The sequence below is a fragment of the Thalassophryne amazonica genome, chromosome 9 (assembly GCF_902500255.1).
Source record: "Thalassophryne amazonica chromosome 9, fThaAma1.1, whole genome shotgun sequence".
NCBI lineage: Eukaryota > Metazoa > Chordata > Actinopteri > Batrachoidiformes > Batrachoididae > Thalassophryne > Thalassophryne amazonica.
In genome coordinates this window covers 106,221,985-106,239,689 of record NC_047111.1, presented here as the reverse complement: position 1 = coordinate 106,239,689, position 17,705 = coordinate 106,221,985, and the positions used below count along the sequence as shown (strand labels likewise).

The 17,705-nt window shown below is 40.2% G+C and overlaps 1 protein-coding gene across 6 annotated transcripts in view; it reads right to left on the bottom strand.

The window, feature by feature from the left end:
* arhgap32b (Rho GTPase activating protein 32b) overlaps positions 1-17,705 on the bottom strand; it is a 264,214-nt gene that overhangs the window by 46,633 nt on the left and 199,876 nt on the right. For 3 of the 6 annotated variants that reach the window (XM_034178901.1, XM_034178902.1, XM_034178906.1), the window contains 6 exons: positions 17,037-17,159; positions 15,624-15,701; positions 12,927-13,008; positions 9,538-9,540; positions 6,726-6,776; positions 5,140-5,214 (listed from right to left, as the gene is read on the bottom strand). In XM_034178901.1, coding sequence (XP_034034792.1) covers positions 5,140-5,214; positions 6,726-6,776; positions 9,538-9,540; positions 12,927-13,008; positions 15,624-15,701; positions 17,037-17,159 — 412 coding nt within the window. The remainder of the gene's footprint in view (positions 1-5,139; positions 5,215-6,725; positions 6,777-9,537; positions 9,541-12,926; positions 13,009-15,623; positions 15,702-17,036; positions 17,160-17,705) is intronic. The other 3 variants (XM_034178903.1, XM_034178904.1, XM_034178905.1) reach the window with 3 other exon arrangements.

Genomic DNA, 17,705 nt, shown 5'->3' with positions numbered 1-17,705 from the left:
AATTAATATGATCAGTACATTTTCATACAATCTGCACTGTGCATTTACAACCCCAATTCCAATGAAGTTGGGACATTATATGAAATGTAAATAAAAACAGAATACAATGATTTGCAAATCCTCTTCAACCTATATTCAATTGAATACACCACAAAGACAAGATATTTAATGTTCAAACTGATAGACTTTTTTGTTTTTGTGCAAATATTTGCTCATTTTGAAATGTTGGGACGGGGCAACAAGAGACTGGGAAAGTTGATGAATGCTCAAAGAACACCTAAGTGGAAACAGGTGAGTCTCATGATTGGGTATAAAAGGAGTATCCCCAAAAGGCTCAGCCATTCACAAGCAAAGATGGGGGTGATGGTTTAGTGGTTAAGGCATTGGGCTTGAGACCAGAAGATCCTAGGTTCAAATCCCAGCCTGAATGGAAAATCAGTAAGGGCCCTTGGGCAAGGTCTTTAATCCCCTCTTGCTCCCGATGTTGGTTTTTAATGCAATGTCGCCTGAGGGATAAAAGGTCATGGGCATTCAATGTTGGTTTTCGGCCTTGCTGCTTACGTGTAGAAAGTTCTCCAGATTCTCTGAATCTTCTGATTATATTATGGACTGTAGATGATGGAATCCCTAACTTCCTTGTAATTGAACGTTGAGAAACATTGTTCCTAAACTATTGGACTATTGGACTATTGTTGGACTATTTTTTCACGCAGTTGTTCACAAAGTGGTGATCCTCGCCCCATCCTTGCTTGTGAACGGCTGAGCCTTTTGGGGATGCTCCTTTTATACCAGATCATGGCACTCACCTGTTTCCAATTAACCTATAAACCTGTGGAATATTCCAAGCAGGTGTTCTTTGAGCATTCATCAACTTTCCCTGTCTTTGTTGCCCCTGTCCCAGCTTTTTTGAAATGTGTTGCAGGCATCCATTTCAAAATGAGCAAATATTTGCACAAAAACAAAAAAGTCTATCAGTTTGAACATTAAATATCTTGTTTTGTGGTGTATTCAATTGAATATGGGTTGAAAAGGATTTGCAAATCATTGTGTTCTGTTTTTATTTACAGTTTACACAATGTCCCAGCTTCATTGGAATTGAGGTTGTACTTGCCAACACTACGTGCAGCTTGTCAAGTCGAAGAAAGAAGTGAACAGTGTGAGTGATTGTGTCAGGGCAATGCAGAGCGCAGCTCGTCTGAACGATTATAATGAGATATTAAATCTATCACAAACATACTTTTACAGCTGTACACAAGAAGAAAATAACATGCAACTGTTTTACCAAGCCATTACAATATAAGCATGACAAATAATTACCTTTTTAGATGGCTCCAAATGCTTTCTCCACCGCATTCAGTGTGCGCAAGAGAAAAGCAGCAGAAAAGCAGCTGCTCCTCTGTGATTCCGGAAGTGATTAGAGGAGCTTTCAACAGCTAACTCGGACAGAAAATAATTAATCCACAACAAAATAATTATAATATATACACAGCGTCCAGCGGATAATGCGTGGCAGCCAGTGGAACAAAGCAAAGCACGGGGTCCAGCTGGAAACACAGCGGGTGGGATCATCACAATGACGTGTGTGCAAGTGCGCGGATCAAAGTCGTGCAAATGTGTCAGAGCACCTTATTAAGTACACAGAAACCTCTTCCTCCACCATCCATCACAAAGTCAAGTTTGTTCTAAAGTCCAGATGTAAAACTGTCCTTTCTAGCTAAAATGATTTGAATGTTACATGAGCTGTTCATAGGGTGAGGTGCCTCACTTACCAAGGCCATTTATTAGCCTTATTTTAGTAAAAAATATTAGCAATTTTAACATACTGATCATGCCGGTGGACATTAGGTCAGATAATTATACTGTGTGAGTTGTTTAAGACATTTCTATGGCATCCTGATCCCTTGCTAGTCATAACACGGTCAACACACATCTCCTGTTGTGTCAGTAAATAGTGTCCGTGCACTACGCCAGTAACAAATCAGAGTTTTATTATTGGAATGACTCAAGTTCCTCAAGGAGTCATTTCAGCCCCAGTTCTTTGGGCCTCCTTTTTAACTGCAGCAAAGCAGTGGTAACAATTTCCATCACTCTGCTGTGAAACAGCAAAAGGTTGGTGGTGAACAGAGGAGATCACGGCATACAGAGCACATTTTTCCAATGCTGTGTCTCTGGAATGTGCTCTTTCAGTCACCATGGAGAGAGAGAGAAAGAGAGACAGAGATTCTCCCTGCTGCAGAACAAAGCTGAGCGCTCAATGGAAGGGTTTACAGGCCCCTTTGTTGTAAAAGGATTAAATAAATCAAGGCTGGTACAGTCTGAGCATCATGGCTCCCCGCGGCAGCCTTTCAGCACCGACCAAATGGACGAGCACACAAACACAGCTGGCCATTCAACAGCTCTGAAACACACTGTAGTAAGCCAAGAAATTGCTGAGCTCATTTGCATACACCTTTAGTCGCAGAAGACAGTATTCTGCTCAAACTAACATGAATTCTTGCATGAAGCATATGCAGAGGCGGCAGCTCATCCTGGACTGCCAGGATTTGAAGGGACAACATTTTCTTCTGTCACAGCAATAAGCGAGTTCGCAATCTTGGGTTGTTCAAAGGGTGCTGAGAATGATGCGAGGTCATTCAAGGTAAGATCTGACCCGGAAATGCTAGCACTAAATGTTTTACCAACAAGGAGACTGGAAAGTAAGTTCAAGAGTTTTTTGGTACATCAGAAAAAAATGGAAGAGCCACAAAAGATCAAGTGTTTCAGAAGGTGGACTGATGAATTTGAAGGATTTTTTTTTTTTTTTTAAGAAATGGGGAATGAAGGTGGGTGGCAAAAAAAGAGAATCTTGTTGCTCAAGTTTTTGCAGCAAGGCAACCAAACACCACCCATATTAGTGACCAAAATCAAGCGGATTCCAATATTTTGTTGAGTGACCGTGAAGGACAAAAACCCAATCCAACAAAAATGGACTCACACGGGGAATTCCAGTATGGCATTTGATGAGTTCTGCTGCACTGTTTAATGTTTTGCCTTGCAAACCTCGCACCATGTTTGGAATCAGTTTTCTTTTTAGTTTTCATATTTACAGCTTTTTGACCAAAATGCAAAATGTCCAAATCAAAGAGTAAGTCCGAATGAGACGGAGAAGCTTCACCGCTTGTTGCACCTGTAACTATGGCGGAGATCTGCCTTCTGTTGGAAGACCACAAGGCTGTGCTGCCTGTGAATTTTAAGCCTTCTTAAGTTTACCATCAACACTGGACAATGTTCAATCTACAATGCATGACCACTGTTTATGCAGGAATTCTCCTGAATCTGCGCACACCGATTTTGATCAGTGTTTGGAGCAGCTCAAGCAAAACTGAGTATCTTTGGCTGAAGTGGCTGCAATCTGCATCGGATACCGACAAGGACCTGTGCAAAGACTAGGGGTGTTTTTTTCTTTGTTTTGCATTTCAATAACCGCTATCTGCACTGTTACAGGTACAGTGGACTGATCATGACCGTTGTTGTTTTGCTTTTGCATGGGTCAGACTGATGAGACACTTTGTGGTATGTGTTCAGTGCCCTCTCATAATCATCATCCCCCCCCCCCCCCCCCCAATAATATTCAGTGTTAACTTTGTTGATCCATCACAACTACATCTGCTGAAAATGGTCCTGTGATCAAAAATATGCATATAAGGCCAGAAGAATCCTACGGAAAACAAACGTGCCGGCCGGACCAAACAAGCTCGAGTGCCTTTTGGCACTAATGAGTCATCACAGAAAAAGCGAACAAGGAAAAACTCACCTTGCAACTGTTGTACTTAGTGTCCAAGCTACCTCCATTGTCCAGCATAACACATGCATACTGGCTATAAATATCGCTCACAGTCATCTCGACAGAAATGCTCACTCCGTACCACGGCTTCAGCTTCTTGGTTTTGCAGGCAACCTGTATCACAATAAATGGCATTGTCCTCACATCTGTGGCTGTCAATGACAACAAGCGGGAGGTTCCAGGTTGGGCTCAGTAAACTTCAGCCGTCTTCGGCCAAAGCACACTCGCTACCTAGCGGATGTGCCGGTTCTTACACCAGCTGTACCGCCGGCAATATAATTCACCAAAATAAAAAATAAATTGATGCGGGCTGGCTTCAGCATGTGGGCGGGATGATAAACTAATGCTTTTTTATGTGGCCTTAATGATGAAGCAAACATATGATTTTTTGCAACTGGTGTAGCTTGAGACAGATCTGTAAGTGAGAAGGAACTTCTAAACTGGTTCCAGATCTTGAGTGTAAATCTTGACTGAGTGTAAAATAACCAGATTAGAAGTAAAATTAGAAATAGGCTGTTTAAATGCACAGTAAATTTTGCAGAGTAAAGTAGTGGCTGCCAGGATAACATTTGGTCCCAGTCCAAATAGAGTTAAATATACGCTATCAAAGTGCTAAATCAATTCTATCACAGGGCAAACTCAACTCTATCATGCTGTGAATGGCTCTTATTGGAGTTGAAAAACATGACTTGGCAAGATGGCAGAGCTGATTTCATTCTATAATAGAGTGTATTTAACTCTATTTGGACTGGGACCAAATGTTATCCTGGCAGAGTATATTTTACTCTGCCAAATTTACTGTGTGGCAGCTTGGAACACAGTAAGGCTTTTAAGGACGTGAAACTTACAGACACCCCCTCCAGGGAACTTCAGACCAACAATTTGAACTTGAGCATGTTTTAACCTCAACTGCAGCCTTCTACAAACATCAAGAATGGCCACCATGGATGGCCGCTAGGCGTAAGAGCTTAAGTGACCTGCTACCTCACTGCACATGTTCTGCTTGACATGTCAGTTTTGCTTACTCATGTAAGAGAAAAAAAAAACACACAATCCTCTAATAAGAGCATAGCAAATGCTGAGTATGTATGTTAATGATGATAAACAAATATTGTTCAAAAAGATATACCTTCCGACTGAAATGCAAACCAAATACATGCTTCATTTTCCTGTGTGAATACTGATAAGTCCCTAAATATTCCATATTTTAAGGAACTGCAAGAGGCACCCGAGAGTCACACAGTAGGATGACAGCACTCAAGAGTGTGGAGTTTTTGGTGAGTGGCAGTGCAACATGCCAAGGAGTTTTTGTCTACCTGAACTTAGGTTGTAGTGGTTTAGCGGGTCGGCCACCCACGTACTGTCGTCTATTACACTCTCCATCTCCAAGTCTGCATGCAGCCAGATGAACAGATGAACCAAAAGATGAATGCATGGAAGGATGGAAGGATGGATGGATGGATGTCGGAGGCATGAGAGAACAGGCAGAGGGAGAAAAGCATGTCAAGTTAGAGAACAGAACAACTGTTCTTTGGGCGGTGAGCTCAACAGCTTTTCATACAAATAATGCTTTGATGCTAATACAACACAACATAAACTGTCATGTCAAAATGTACAGAATAATATTTACAAATGACGACAACTGACGAAACCTACAGTGGTGGACAGAGGCCACAACACCTCCAAATTAAAACACCATCAATTGAACATGTAGTTGCATTAAAAAAAAATTCTTGCAAACAGAGAAAAAAACTGCAAACATAGAGAACACAAAAAAAATCACCTGCATACATGCAACAATTACATTTCATAATGTGTCTGATTCACACAATGCCCCCAAACAAAGCTCCAAACATAACAGAAGAAGTACTAACTACAAACAGCAGTGTCTGCCCAGAGGATTTTAAACAACAGACCGTTCAGTGCACAGTGTGCCACTCTTTGAATGGTGGGGTATGTGTGTGTTGCCTCTGTTACTGTGGCTAAGCAACAGGCCAGTCATTGGCGAACACACATGCATGCATACATACATACCCACATACAGTACCAATCAAAAGTTTGGAAAAAGTTTCCCATTCAACTTTTATATATAAGATATGAAATGCACTAAAGATAAGAAGTCAGTTAAAGTCATCTGGGCAGAAACGTTTGTTTGCATGATGAGTACTTCCGTTGTGTTGCAAAGCTTTGCACTGTGTTTGCGTGTGTTGTAGCAGACACATTTTCAAATTAAATTGTTACATGTGCTGTAGGTTTGTATTCTATATGCTTGAAAGTATTTTGAAATATGCAAGATGTCATCTGATGCAACTACCAGTTGCTGAATTGATGCAGGCTTATTTATTTATTTTTTGTATGTGTTAATATTTTCTGCATTTGCTCGTGTTGTCTTAATATGGAAGTGTTGTGATCATTACTGGCCACCGTACACACTTAAAGATCCCCCAGTTAGTATGACCACCCTTAAATAGAAATTTAAACAGACTAGCTTTGGTTTTCATTGGTAACAATCTACCTTTTTGAAAAAATAACGGAAACATCAGCTGTCACAACTACAAACTCATTACATTTGGGCATGTGTGCATGACTGGTTTTCCAAAATGCAATTTAGTTCAAATCTGTTCAGAGATTCAAATCTGGAAGAATATTTGTGTGTGAGATCAAATTTAATGAATGAGGTCGATGTGTAGCATCGAATAAAGCTATAAATAAGCATCCACCAATAACATGCAGTCGGGATAACAGCTATGAAGCCTTAATCAAACAATTGGTAAAATGTAGTTAACTTCATCCAAACTGAGATTTAAAAAAAGGCAAACATTTTTCATGCATGTGTGCTGTGCTTTTGGGGGAGGAACAGGTGACGGGATCAGGTGGCTGAAGTGTGTATACCAACACGCACAGGGGGGGAAGAGACTCCAAGAAGCAGGCTGCAGGCCAGAGCAGGGGGAGGCTAAGGCAGAGGAGGCGGAGTCACAGTCAAATGCCACAAATCAAGACAAATACATGTATTAAAGATGCACTGAGGTAGTGTAGAACAAGCAGGCTGGACAGCGAAACAGACAGCTCAAACAACAGCACATTTAGTTATTTGCTCTGACAGTGAAAATAACTGAGCGCCGCGTCGGATGCAGCGCCTTCTGGTTTAGCCCACGTTAATGTTACAAACAACAAGACATCTGCAGGCATCAGAAACCAAAACACACAATCTCACTCCGTACTATGCATACGAATACATTACAGTTATTTGAAAATTAACTAACCAATGTTTTTAAAGTAAAATCATGACAAGTATGTGGCCTTTCTTAGCTGAACTGAAGAACAAAAAATGTTTCAAGGTTGACTGGTATCATTTGCATAACCTCTAATATGTATTAAATGCATTGTTCATTTCAGACATGTCATGAACATATGTATTGCATGAAGTGTTTAACCTCGGTTAAAGTAACATCATAGCAGCAGGATCCTTGAATACTGATTGAATGAAACTGTGTCAAACCAATGGTTATTTAGGTACCCTCACTTGTACTGTGAGGGAATATCAGCTATGACATTGTGGCCATGTGGCATGTTTCTGTGGGTATGATCCAGCAAGCGGGTGCCTCGGTGTTGAGGACTCGGTGAGAAGGCCATGGGGACGCCCATGTTTTCCGTGGCTGCAGCAGATAGATGGTTATTTTTGAGAGACAGGCATGGACTGGTTGTCTGCCTGGGTTGTTGCTATCCAGGACACAAGGGAGTTCTTTTCTTATGGTGGATGCTTCATTTCCTAAGCCTGGCTTTCAGTGTTGGGCTGTTGCAGGTCACCTCTGTGCCAGCAGATTGTTGTTTCTCTGCTTGCCTTTACAGCTTACCTCTGGGGGCAGTGCTACACTATACACAGTACCAGAAAAAATGACACAGAATAGGAAGTCAGGAGTTTTCAACCTGGTACTGCCTTAACACATGGGACTCTGGGTGCGGAAATTCTTTTGTTTCTTGATGTTTGATATGAAGACTAAACTCAACTTTCTCTGTTCATTTGTTGTGTGCATGTGTCAGACGTGACGCAGATGTACAGCAGCGATGGAGTAAAATAAACAAATGGACTGCATTTATATAGTGCTTCTACATGTGCATCAGATGCTCAAAGCGCTTTGCAATAATGCCTCACATTCACCCCGATGTCAAGGTGCTGCCATACAAGGTACTCACTACACACCGGGAGCAACTAGGGGATAAAGGACCTTGCCCAAGAGCCCTTAGTGATTTTCCGGTTAGGCTGGGATTTGAACCAAGAATCGTAGCGTAAGAAGCGTAACCACTAGACCATCATCTCCTTCTAAACAACCATTTAGGAGCAGTGTGTCTAAACACTCAATACTTTCCTCCACATAGATTATACACATTAAATGCTAACAGCACAATGCTAAAATCAAACATTTATATTCCGATTTCAATTTTTTTTTTTTAAATGACAAACATTTTAGTTTTTATGTATTGAAACTATAAAATATAGGGTATTAATAGTATAATATTGGACTTATTCATGATGTTCACATTTTTGAGATGCACCTGTGTGTGTACACGTATACACACACATAATTAAATACTTGACTTGTGAATAGTGTGGACTATAACAAACACATGCCTAGAAAATGAAGATCCATGCAGTGGGCAGAGTATACAAAACCAACCAACCAACCAAAAATGGAACAAGCACTGTAACACTGCCTTAAAGCCATATTTTGAGCAGGGACATGAAACTGAGCCTTGGACCGTGGCGTGCACAGTAGTAAACGCTACACCAGGAGATGCATTTCTGATCAGTCACACAGTAGAAAAAGCTCAAATCACATCAGCTAGAAACTTAATATTACAGGCGTCAAAACAAAACCCGAAACTGTGAGACTGTAATAATAAATGTTGGTCCCGCTGGGGTTGTTGTTTTGTTGCTGTGTCATCATTTAATCCGAATCTTGGTTTGTTGTGGGCTTTTCAATGGTTCATGCTCAGTTCTACTCACAGTATGGCTGAATACGGGCTGAATCAGTTTTAGGATTTAGAAAACATGATGCGGATTCCGAAAGGTTCTCGACACTGGCTGTGAAACTCGACACGAGCTGCTGTTGTCATGGGCAGCTGTGGCGTACGTTACAGCTTGAGTTTGAGGAGCTAAGTGCAAAATTCAAGCACAGCTGAAGTTTGTACTGCAGCTGCTAAATCCCGCGAGGCTCTTTATTAATTGCAACAGGATTTATTCTTCATTTGCAGTAGGCATTTGTTTGGCTACATTTGCCTTTCGCGTTCACAAGTGAAGCTAAAGAGCTTATCTGTTGACTGCCAATGGATCTGCACAGTTGTTTGCAGTGGATTTTTCAGACCTGATACAGCATGATCAGTATGCTGTGTCCTCATTGAACTCGCTAGTTACCAAAATGCAGTTTTCATGTGAATACAACATGCATTCACATTTGTGCTCTGATATCAGTTATCTGGACCCCACTTGTACAGAAAAAAGGCCCCAACACAAAGAAATCTGTAAGACAACAGCAATCATCTGCAGCAGACTGATACAGAAGCAACCTGCTTGAGTCTCAGCTGGTTAAACATCCATTTTTGTCAGTCCTAACTGTTAGTGTTCTCATTTTTCTGCTGACTTTGTCAGGCAACAGAACAAGTAACCTTAAGGGGCTTCCAGCTTCAGAGTGTTTTAACACGATGCGCTGAGCTGCAGGCTGATCTAACACTTGGTGAGTCCAGTGGTCTTGCAGATGTCGGGAACAATGTCGAGGTACGCCACGATGTGTCATCATGGACATTCTTGGCTCATAACGTGCCGCAACATTATTTTTTAGTGTTCAAAAATGTTCCACTGTTAAGTGATTCATCACTTTTAGCGAATGTGTGGCAAATGGTATTCACATTGCCATGAACACTGCCATCTACTGGATAGTAGCAGTGGTCAGAAAATAGAGCAAACAGAATTGTCAGTTTTTAAATTACCCTTTTTTAACAAATAAAAAAGAGTGACATATTTACAAATACAGATTTATTTGTAAAACCCACCACATGTTTCAGTCAAGTGTGTTATACTGACCAAGCAACCACTGATGCCAGGAAACTAATGTTCCCATAATGCAGTGCGGCATGTGTGTCTAAATGCTAAACCATTAAACATTAGTGCCATACTTTAAAGCTAAAACATATAGCTGATGTTTTCACTTTGTAAAATGACAGATGTGTCATTAATTCCAATAACTTCTCCAGAATTAGTTTGTTTAAAATTTAAACCATAGGTCAAAACTGTCTGCCTGTGCATGACTCCAGTAATACGCCAGCAGGTATGTGTGGTGTTAAAAATAAATGATCTTTTTCTTCCCTCCCTCTTCCTTTCTCTCTGGTCACCAAGCATCTTTTGCTGAGAGAAGGCTGATCTGAGACAGAAGCGCTGACTCGCTGTTGTGTCAGTAGCTGCCAGTATACTGAAGTCAATACTGAAAGTTATCGGCTTAGTTTTTATCTGTAACTTCTGCTAAATGTTTTAGGGGTTTATCGTTTTAGCTTTAGAAAAGTTAACTTTTCAGTTAGCGGATTAACGGTTATCAAAGTTAACTTTTTGGTTAGCTGTGCCCACCACTGCTTTTTGGCAGCTTTACACTTGGTGACATATTGTTCTTGAATCAAAAGTATCTGCAATGTTGCATCTTATTACAATTCACAATGATTCTTGCTGACGTTTCATCGGGTCTAGCTGAGGTTGTGGTGGTGTCTTGCAAGAATACCGAGTCTTACCTTTGTCATGATTACGCGGTGTACAGGGCACCATTCAAATAGCCAGGAACAGCTCGTTCTATAGCACTTGACAATTTGTGAAAGTGGACATCGCGCTTTAAAAATATCTCAGCACATAATAAATGGAACCTCTTAGTGCTGATTTTTACTTCACATGGATGCAGATGGAATCCATAGATAATGTATTCTTTCATGACATAGAGGTAGAAATGAACCTCAATGTGAGAACTTTTACGGAACTGTACTGCAACGCTGTTGTGGAACTAAAGGAAATAACTATGACACTTTTCCACCCGTGTATCAGCCGCTCATCAAAGTGGCAAATTATCTTTGCTTTCCCGTCTCTTACAGTCAGACAAAATTCTCTCTTGAACCTCCACCGGAAGGTTTTCATACCCATTTCCTCCTGCCTGTCGTCATTTGACCAGCCATCATTTTAGACATGTTTGTGTCACTCCTGACGGCCATCCAGTGATTAGTAAAACCCAGGCTTTAAGCAAAACGGTGATGACGGCGCTGCTAATAAACATACAGCTTAATGAGCACAGCGGTACCGTGACATTGACTGTAATGAGCAATTAATGTGAATTCTCAACTTCACATCTTTTTAGATCCAAATGGTAGTTTTTATTTCTCATGCTATCTACAATCATTAATACTGTCTCACTGTAGCCAAATTAACAACTTGTCTTCTAATTCTACATTGTTGCCAAGCAATTAAACGATTAATTGGGGAAGCAGTAATCCCTGATTTTCTGCACTCAAGTCATTTCATGATCAAGACAAAATAAACAAGAGCCCATCTGCAGACAGCAGCACTCTGGGATCAGACATTTAACATTACCGATTTTAGAAAGATGTAACAGAAATTCCTGCAAATGCTGCAGCCTCACAGTTCTGACCTTAGACTGAGGTCCACTGTTTTGTAAAAGCTCAGTTTTTAATAATTAATAATTTGATGAAGTGAAAACTATTCTGGTGTGAAAATCCTGGCAAAATGTGGACAGTAGCCCACAAGAAAACACAGAAATGCATTTTCAGGTAAACAAGAATGTACACTCCTGCAGTGAGCACAGGCCATTTGTACCACGGCATTCAAAGTAGCTTAGTGATATCTTGATCACTTTGGTAGATAAATGAGCAGATACTGAATGAATCGTGAGCTTTCTGTTCTGTATATCAAATAACCAGCTATGATTCTGATCTAACCACACTACCACATTTTGATTTGGGTATATAAAATATTAGCAGTTCTGTTTTCAAAATTAAAAGGTGGAAGGTTTGTAATTTATGTAGATCAATTATTAATTTTTTATTTTACTTTTTTGGCTGAATGGCTAGGGTATGAAACCAGCATCTGATATCAACAACAACAACAACAACAAAAAACAATAGTGGTGCAGAATAAATTACAATTACGCTGGTCAACAACAATAACAACAAAAAAGTTTTCTTGCATGTACTTTGCGAACTGCTTTAGGGTAATTTTGGGGCACTGAGTCTGAATCTGAGCTCAGCTTTGCTCTATCACATCACGTTTTTTGCAATCTGCTCGTTCCCTACTGATGGATTACCGAAACGTTGCTCATTCACTCACGGGTTTGACACCACTAATCAAGCACAAAAGCAGCTTCAAAATCATAGTTTTTAAATCAGGTTCGCGAAATGTAAACAAGAGCTGTAATATTGTTTATAGCGTCGAAGAGGTGTGCAAGACTGCAGCTTTTGCTTTAATGCTTGATACGAAAACTATGTTTTCATATCTCAAAACATGATGTGACTGGCAAAAACTAACAAGATTCGGAATCAGCGCTCCCATATTACCCAAAATCTGTTGAAAAACTCCATTCAAGAAAAATGGTGTTGACCAGTGTAATCCAAGCTCTGTTCAGTAAAGTGGGCAGTTCTTAGAGGTTCCTTGTGAAACCTGATCACAAGACACACACATCTGGGTTGCCCAGAGTGGGGAGTGCTTAGAGGGTCATCATGAAGCTGGATCATGCTCAATTTCAAACTCATCCGGGATACAATCATTTGTAATGTCCAGTTCAACTTTGGTGAACATTTGATTTCTGTTAAATCATTTTAGTTCCATCACGACAGAAATCCTCTGTATCTATTTCACACTTTTAAAGTAACGGAACTATAATTCTAACTAAATCTCTGCTTGACCAAACACATCTGTCAATGTGTCAGGAATGTTTCCAGGAAAAGTGCGACTCGTGCAGAGGAAAGGCCTTCTTGAAAAACGCAGCAACATCATGCCAAGTCACGACACCAACAGCTCCCAACATGTTTCTTTTAAGTGGTTTAAGAGGTACAGTCGTACCTGGTTTTGGAACAGAGTTGGTCATGGACTGCGGCACTTTATCATTGATGAGTTCCACACACTCGCTGGGAAAAAAGCCAACCTGAACAGAGGACAGAGGGAGAAAATGTTATCTGACTGTCAAATGCCTTTGAGAAGCATCGCTGCCAGAGCCATCACGTGGTACTTCTCCTGTACAGTCTGTGATGAAGGTGACATTTGGGTTTGGACAGTTACTGCTCAGGTTATGTGGATGTGATCACATCACATCACCTGCATGAAGCGTGTCCTGTAAAATAGCCACAACTAGAAGCTGAATGGGTTGAGTGCACACATCTGCAAGAATAATAATGCACAACCGTTATCACCTCCAGGAAATGACAGAGGAGGGAAACTCTTAAAAAACAATGAAGAGACAGAAGAGATATGAGGAAAATTTTGACTGTTTTTGATCCATGGCAAATCTTAATCTATAAACTGTCTTTTGACTTTCAGTGCTTGCAGACATACAAGGCTGATTACATAACCTCTGAACTCCTCTCGTGGTTGGTGGAGGCATACAGGCCTTTTCTGTTGTGACACCTAGATTGTGGAATGGTCTGAAAACATTAAATAGATAATTTTTTTCTTGCAAAGTCCTATTTCTAGTCATTTGATGGCATTCATAATCTATTTGGCTGATTTGTCTTTCAGCTTTCCACTGTATTAATGTGCCATGAAATAGTGGAAAACAGCAATACTCTGCTCACACAAACTGATTTTTCCTGTTTGAGTGCCCCCTATTGCCAAGAAGCAGCATTGCGGCCCTGTTTGGGTTTCACTCACAACAATCTTTCTATTTGCCGCTCATGTGTTTCTTTCCAAACACAATACAAGTGTGACGTCCACTCTGCATTCAGAGCATTTCTACAGTCAGCTGCATAAGTACATGGACAGTGAAACAATGTTTGAAATTTTGAGAATCCTTCAGTCAATTACTGCCACAAGTCTGGAACCCATCATCTTCACATACAGAGTTTCCTCCTTTCAAATGCTCTGCTAGAACTTTACTGCAGCCTTCTTCAGTTACTGCTTGTCTGTGCATCTTTCTGTCTTCAGTTTTGTCTTCAGTGAATGAAAAGCATGCTCTGTTGAACTGACGTCAGGAGACTGATTTGGAAAAAAAAACATTCCATGTCTTTGCCTTGAGGAACTCTTTTCTTGCTTTGGCAATATGTTCGGCTCAAAATCCATCTGCATTGTGATGCACCATCCTACCAGTTTGGCAGAATTTGGCTGAATCTGTAACATAAACCAACATACTTCACATTTCATTATACTACATCCATTAACAGTCACATCACCAAGTGTAACACTTGTCCTAGCATGTGCTGCCGAGCCTAACTTTGAACTTGTGCAAGGTCTTAGCAAGCTACAAACTAAAGTATCAAGTCTGATCATGGTCCATGATGACCTTGTGGAGTTCTTGCATGAACGAAGTTTCAGTGACTCAAGCCCTAGTGGCAGAAATGAGAACTGAGTGTGTAACGTCGAACAAGGTTCAAGGTTTTATTGGGGTGACCTTGTGTGCCAAGCTTCCACTTGATCTACGCAGTTGTTGCCAGGATATCACAGTTAATTCTTCAGAGACTTACAGGGATTAAAGGAAAAAAATAAACAAATTGATTTCTTTTTTTTTTTACAGCCAAATCATAAACTGTTCACCATCTACCTTTTTATACAAAAACAACGCAGAGACAGCTAAGAAAATAGCAAATTGTTTTCCTGCTAAGAAGATTATATTTCATTCACTAACCATTGCTGTTGGTTTCTAATGCAGCATCACTTTATATTTTAACCTACACATTATTTAAATACTTCAGGATAAACATTTTATGTGGGACAGCTTTTCTACAGCTTTTACTTAATTCAATACCACATAAAATCTATGAGGCTAAATAACAGGAACTTTTTGAAAGACTTTTTTGTGAGCTTTTGTCAGTTACTGTGATGACTTGCACTGAATGGAATCAGCCTGGGATGCACAGTCCAAACAGTAGCTGCTGGTAACCTCAAACACACGTGTTTTGCACATTTTCACCTTTTCTTTGCCTTTATCCCAAACTGATGTCACAACCTACATGTTTGTTTGATAAGATTATTAACCACAAGAGCCATAACCGTTTTCATATTTTTGGATTTCCTCATCCTAAATGACCTGATTTTAAAGCCAGAACCACAAACAACGCAGAACTTTTCTGAGGCCTTAGTCAGGAACTACTTATGCATCCAACTGCTAAAGTATGAGGAAATGCAATAAAAATGATTTAATGTTTTATGGTTGTATTTCCTCTCATCAGCATCTTTTTTTTAATGTATATCAGTATGCCTGTACTGAAGACTACATAAAATATCAAACATTTCAGCATCAAACAACCTGCAATCTGCTCAAAGCCTTGAAATAAAAGATGATTTCTAAGTTGCTTTGTCTTTCAATAAACTTCAAAACTTTGGAAATCTGTTTTACACGGTAACCTGCTCTCCTTTATCTTAACCCTTTAATATCCTCACATTTTTTAACAGAATGTAGTAGACATCAATATGCCCTACCAAATGGCTGAGTTGATCATTAAAGGGTTAAAATACCTGAACTATAAAACAAAAACAAATAATTCCCAGCCAGCATTAAATGTGTATGTTTTGGCCTCCAGGCTAGGAGTTATGCTGTCAGTTGCATACCTGAAAGCCATGCTTGCCCCTCCACCATGTGGTGTCTTCTTTAGGTGGCATGTCAATCACAGACACAATATCACCAACCTGCAGAGATCAACAAAAAGAAATGAGCGGTTACAGTTAAAAACAAAAACAAAACAAACTAGAGCACCGCGCTTGTAGAGCGCAAACCTCCGCCAACACTAGCTTCCAATTCCGCAAAATTTTACCTTGGAAAAAGTTATCAAGGATAAAGTCCTCTTAGAAGTGGCTTTTACAAAGCTAAAATATAATACAAAATATACGGATCAGATGCGGATCAAACTTAGTCTGTTCATTGAGAGTGCCAGTTTGCATTTCATTTTCAAAAATGGGAGTGACTGAGGCACTTTTGATCGAGATAAGGTAAAATATAATACAAAATATAGATCAAAATGGCTTTTCAGTGTTAAACTCAAATATCTGCTAAATCCGCAATATGGGTCACATGTGGGTCAAACTTAGTCTATTCATTGAGAGTGCCAGTTTGCACCTCATTGTCACAAATGGGAGTGATTGAGGCACTTTTGATTGAGAAATAATGCAAAATGTGAACCAAACAGGCTTTTCAATATTAAATTCAAATGTCCAGAAAATCCACAATCTGGATTGGAGCCAGATCAAACTTTGTCAGGTGTTAGTGAGTGCCAGTCTGCACCTCACTCTCAAATATGAGTGTGATCGGGGCATGTTTGATTAAGATATAATGTAAAATATACATTAAATGGGGTTTGGAATGCTAAATTTAAATGGCCACAAAATCTGTAATCAGGATCAGATCCGGATTAAAAAACAAAAGGATACCATCCTACATAACGCTCTCACATATGAAAGAAATTTGACGTTTTTTTGAGAGAGTTATGAATTTTTGAAAATTCGTTCAGTGTTAAAGATAGGGTTTTTTCCAATTTTCCAAGAATTTTCCTGACTTTGACCTATGACCTATAAACTTGAAAACTGTATCACTTCTGTCCTATCAGGATATGAATCCTTTGTAAAACATTTCATAACGACATATGAAAAATGATCACAAACAGACAAACAAACAGGGTGAAAACTTAAAAAAAACAACCCAACAGACATCTGAAAGTAAAAGACTGTCATATAGCATGATTTAAAAACTACACAGCAAGCTTTCAACACCTACAGTATCTGCAAGACTATTATCTTTGCAGGTACTGTAACGTGTTCTCTCAGTCTCCATGCTTAAGTTGAACAGATTTGTTTATTGCTCCTGCAGTTCAGTTTATTTTTATTCAATGACAACAGTCATAAAATCTTTAAGCACCAAACACTGACAGAGGAGGAAAGAAAACACACTAGACTAAAATGTCGACATCTGAGTTCTGTCGCGCATTTGGTGATCAACTTTACAAAAGAGTGAGAGAAAGAGGCTGTCACCTCAAAGGAGAGCTCATCAGAGGCCTGGGCAATGTAGCGCTTGATGACGTGAGCGGCAGCAATTGCTGGCACATTGATGGACGACTCTTCATGAACCAACAAATGATTCCCCTTATTGTCAACCTGTAAACACACATATACACAAAAACACACCTATTACTGGAAATGACAGTTTTGAGAAACATGTTTTCCATGAAACTCTCTCTTGGCCATTAACTGGTGATCAGTCACCCTGGATGCAGGACTAAAGATCCAGCAGCTTGCAGCCCCTGAATTTTTGCTCAATAAAGGAATCGGCTCTGTCAGTGCTTGTAGTCGCAGTGAAATCACCCATGACGACAGGAGTGTCCCCTCTGCTTCACACCGGACGACACGCGAGCGACGGCGGCGACAGGTTGCCTATGGAAGGACGCGTTGTGGCACCACAAAAGTCCAAGCAACACAATGCGACGCGATGGACACAAATGAAGCTATTTTGAGCAATTAGCGCGTTTGTGGCGCGACATCGCGTCACGTCGCCCTCTTCCCCAAGATGAAAAATCTGAACTTTTTCATCTTGTTGCGCCGCGATGACCAATCAGGGACTGGATATAAGTGACCTGGAGATGTCTGGAGTTTATACTTGATGTGGACATGTCCTGTGTCTGGCAGCCAGCCTGTGAGCAGGAC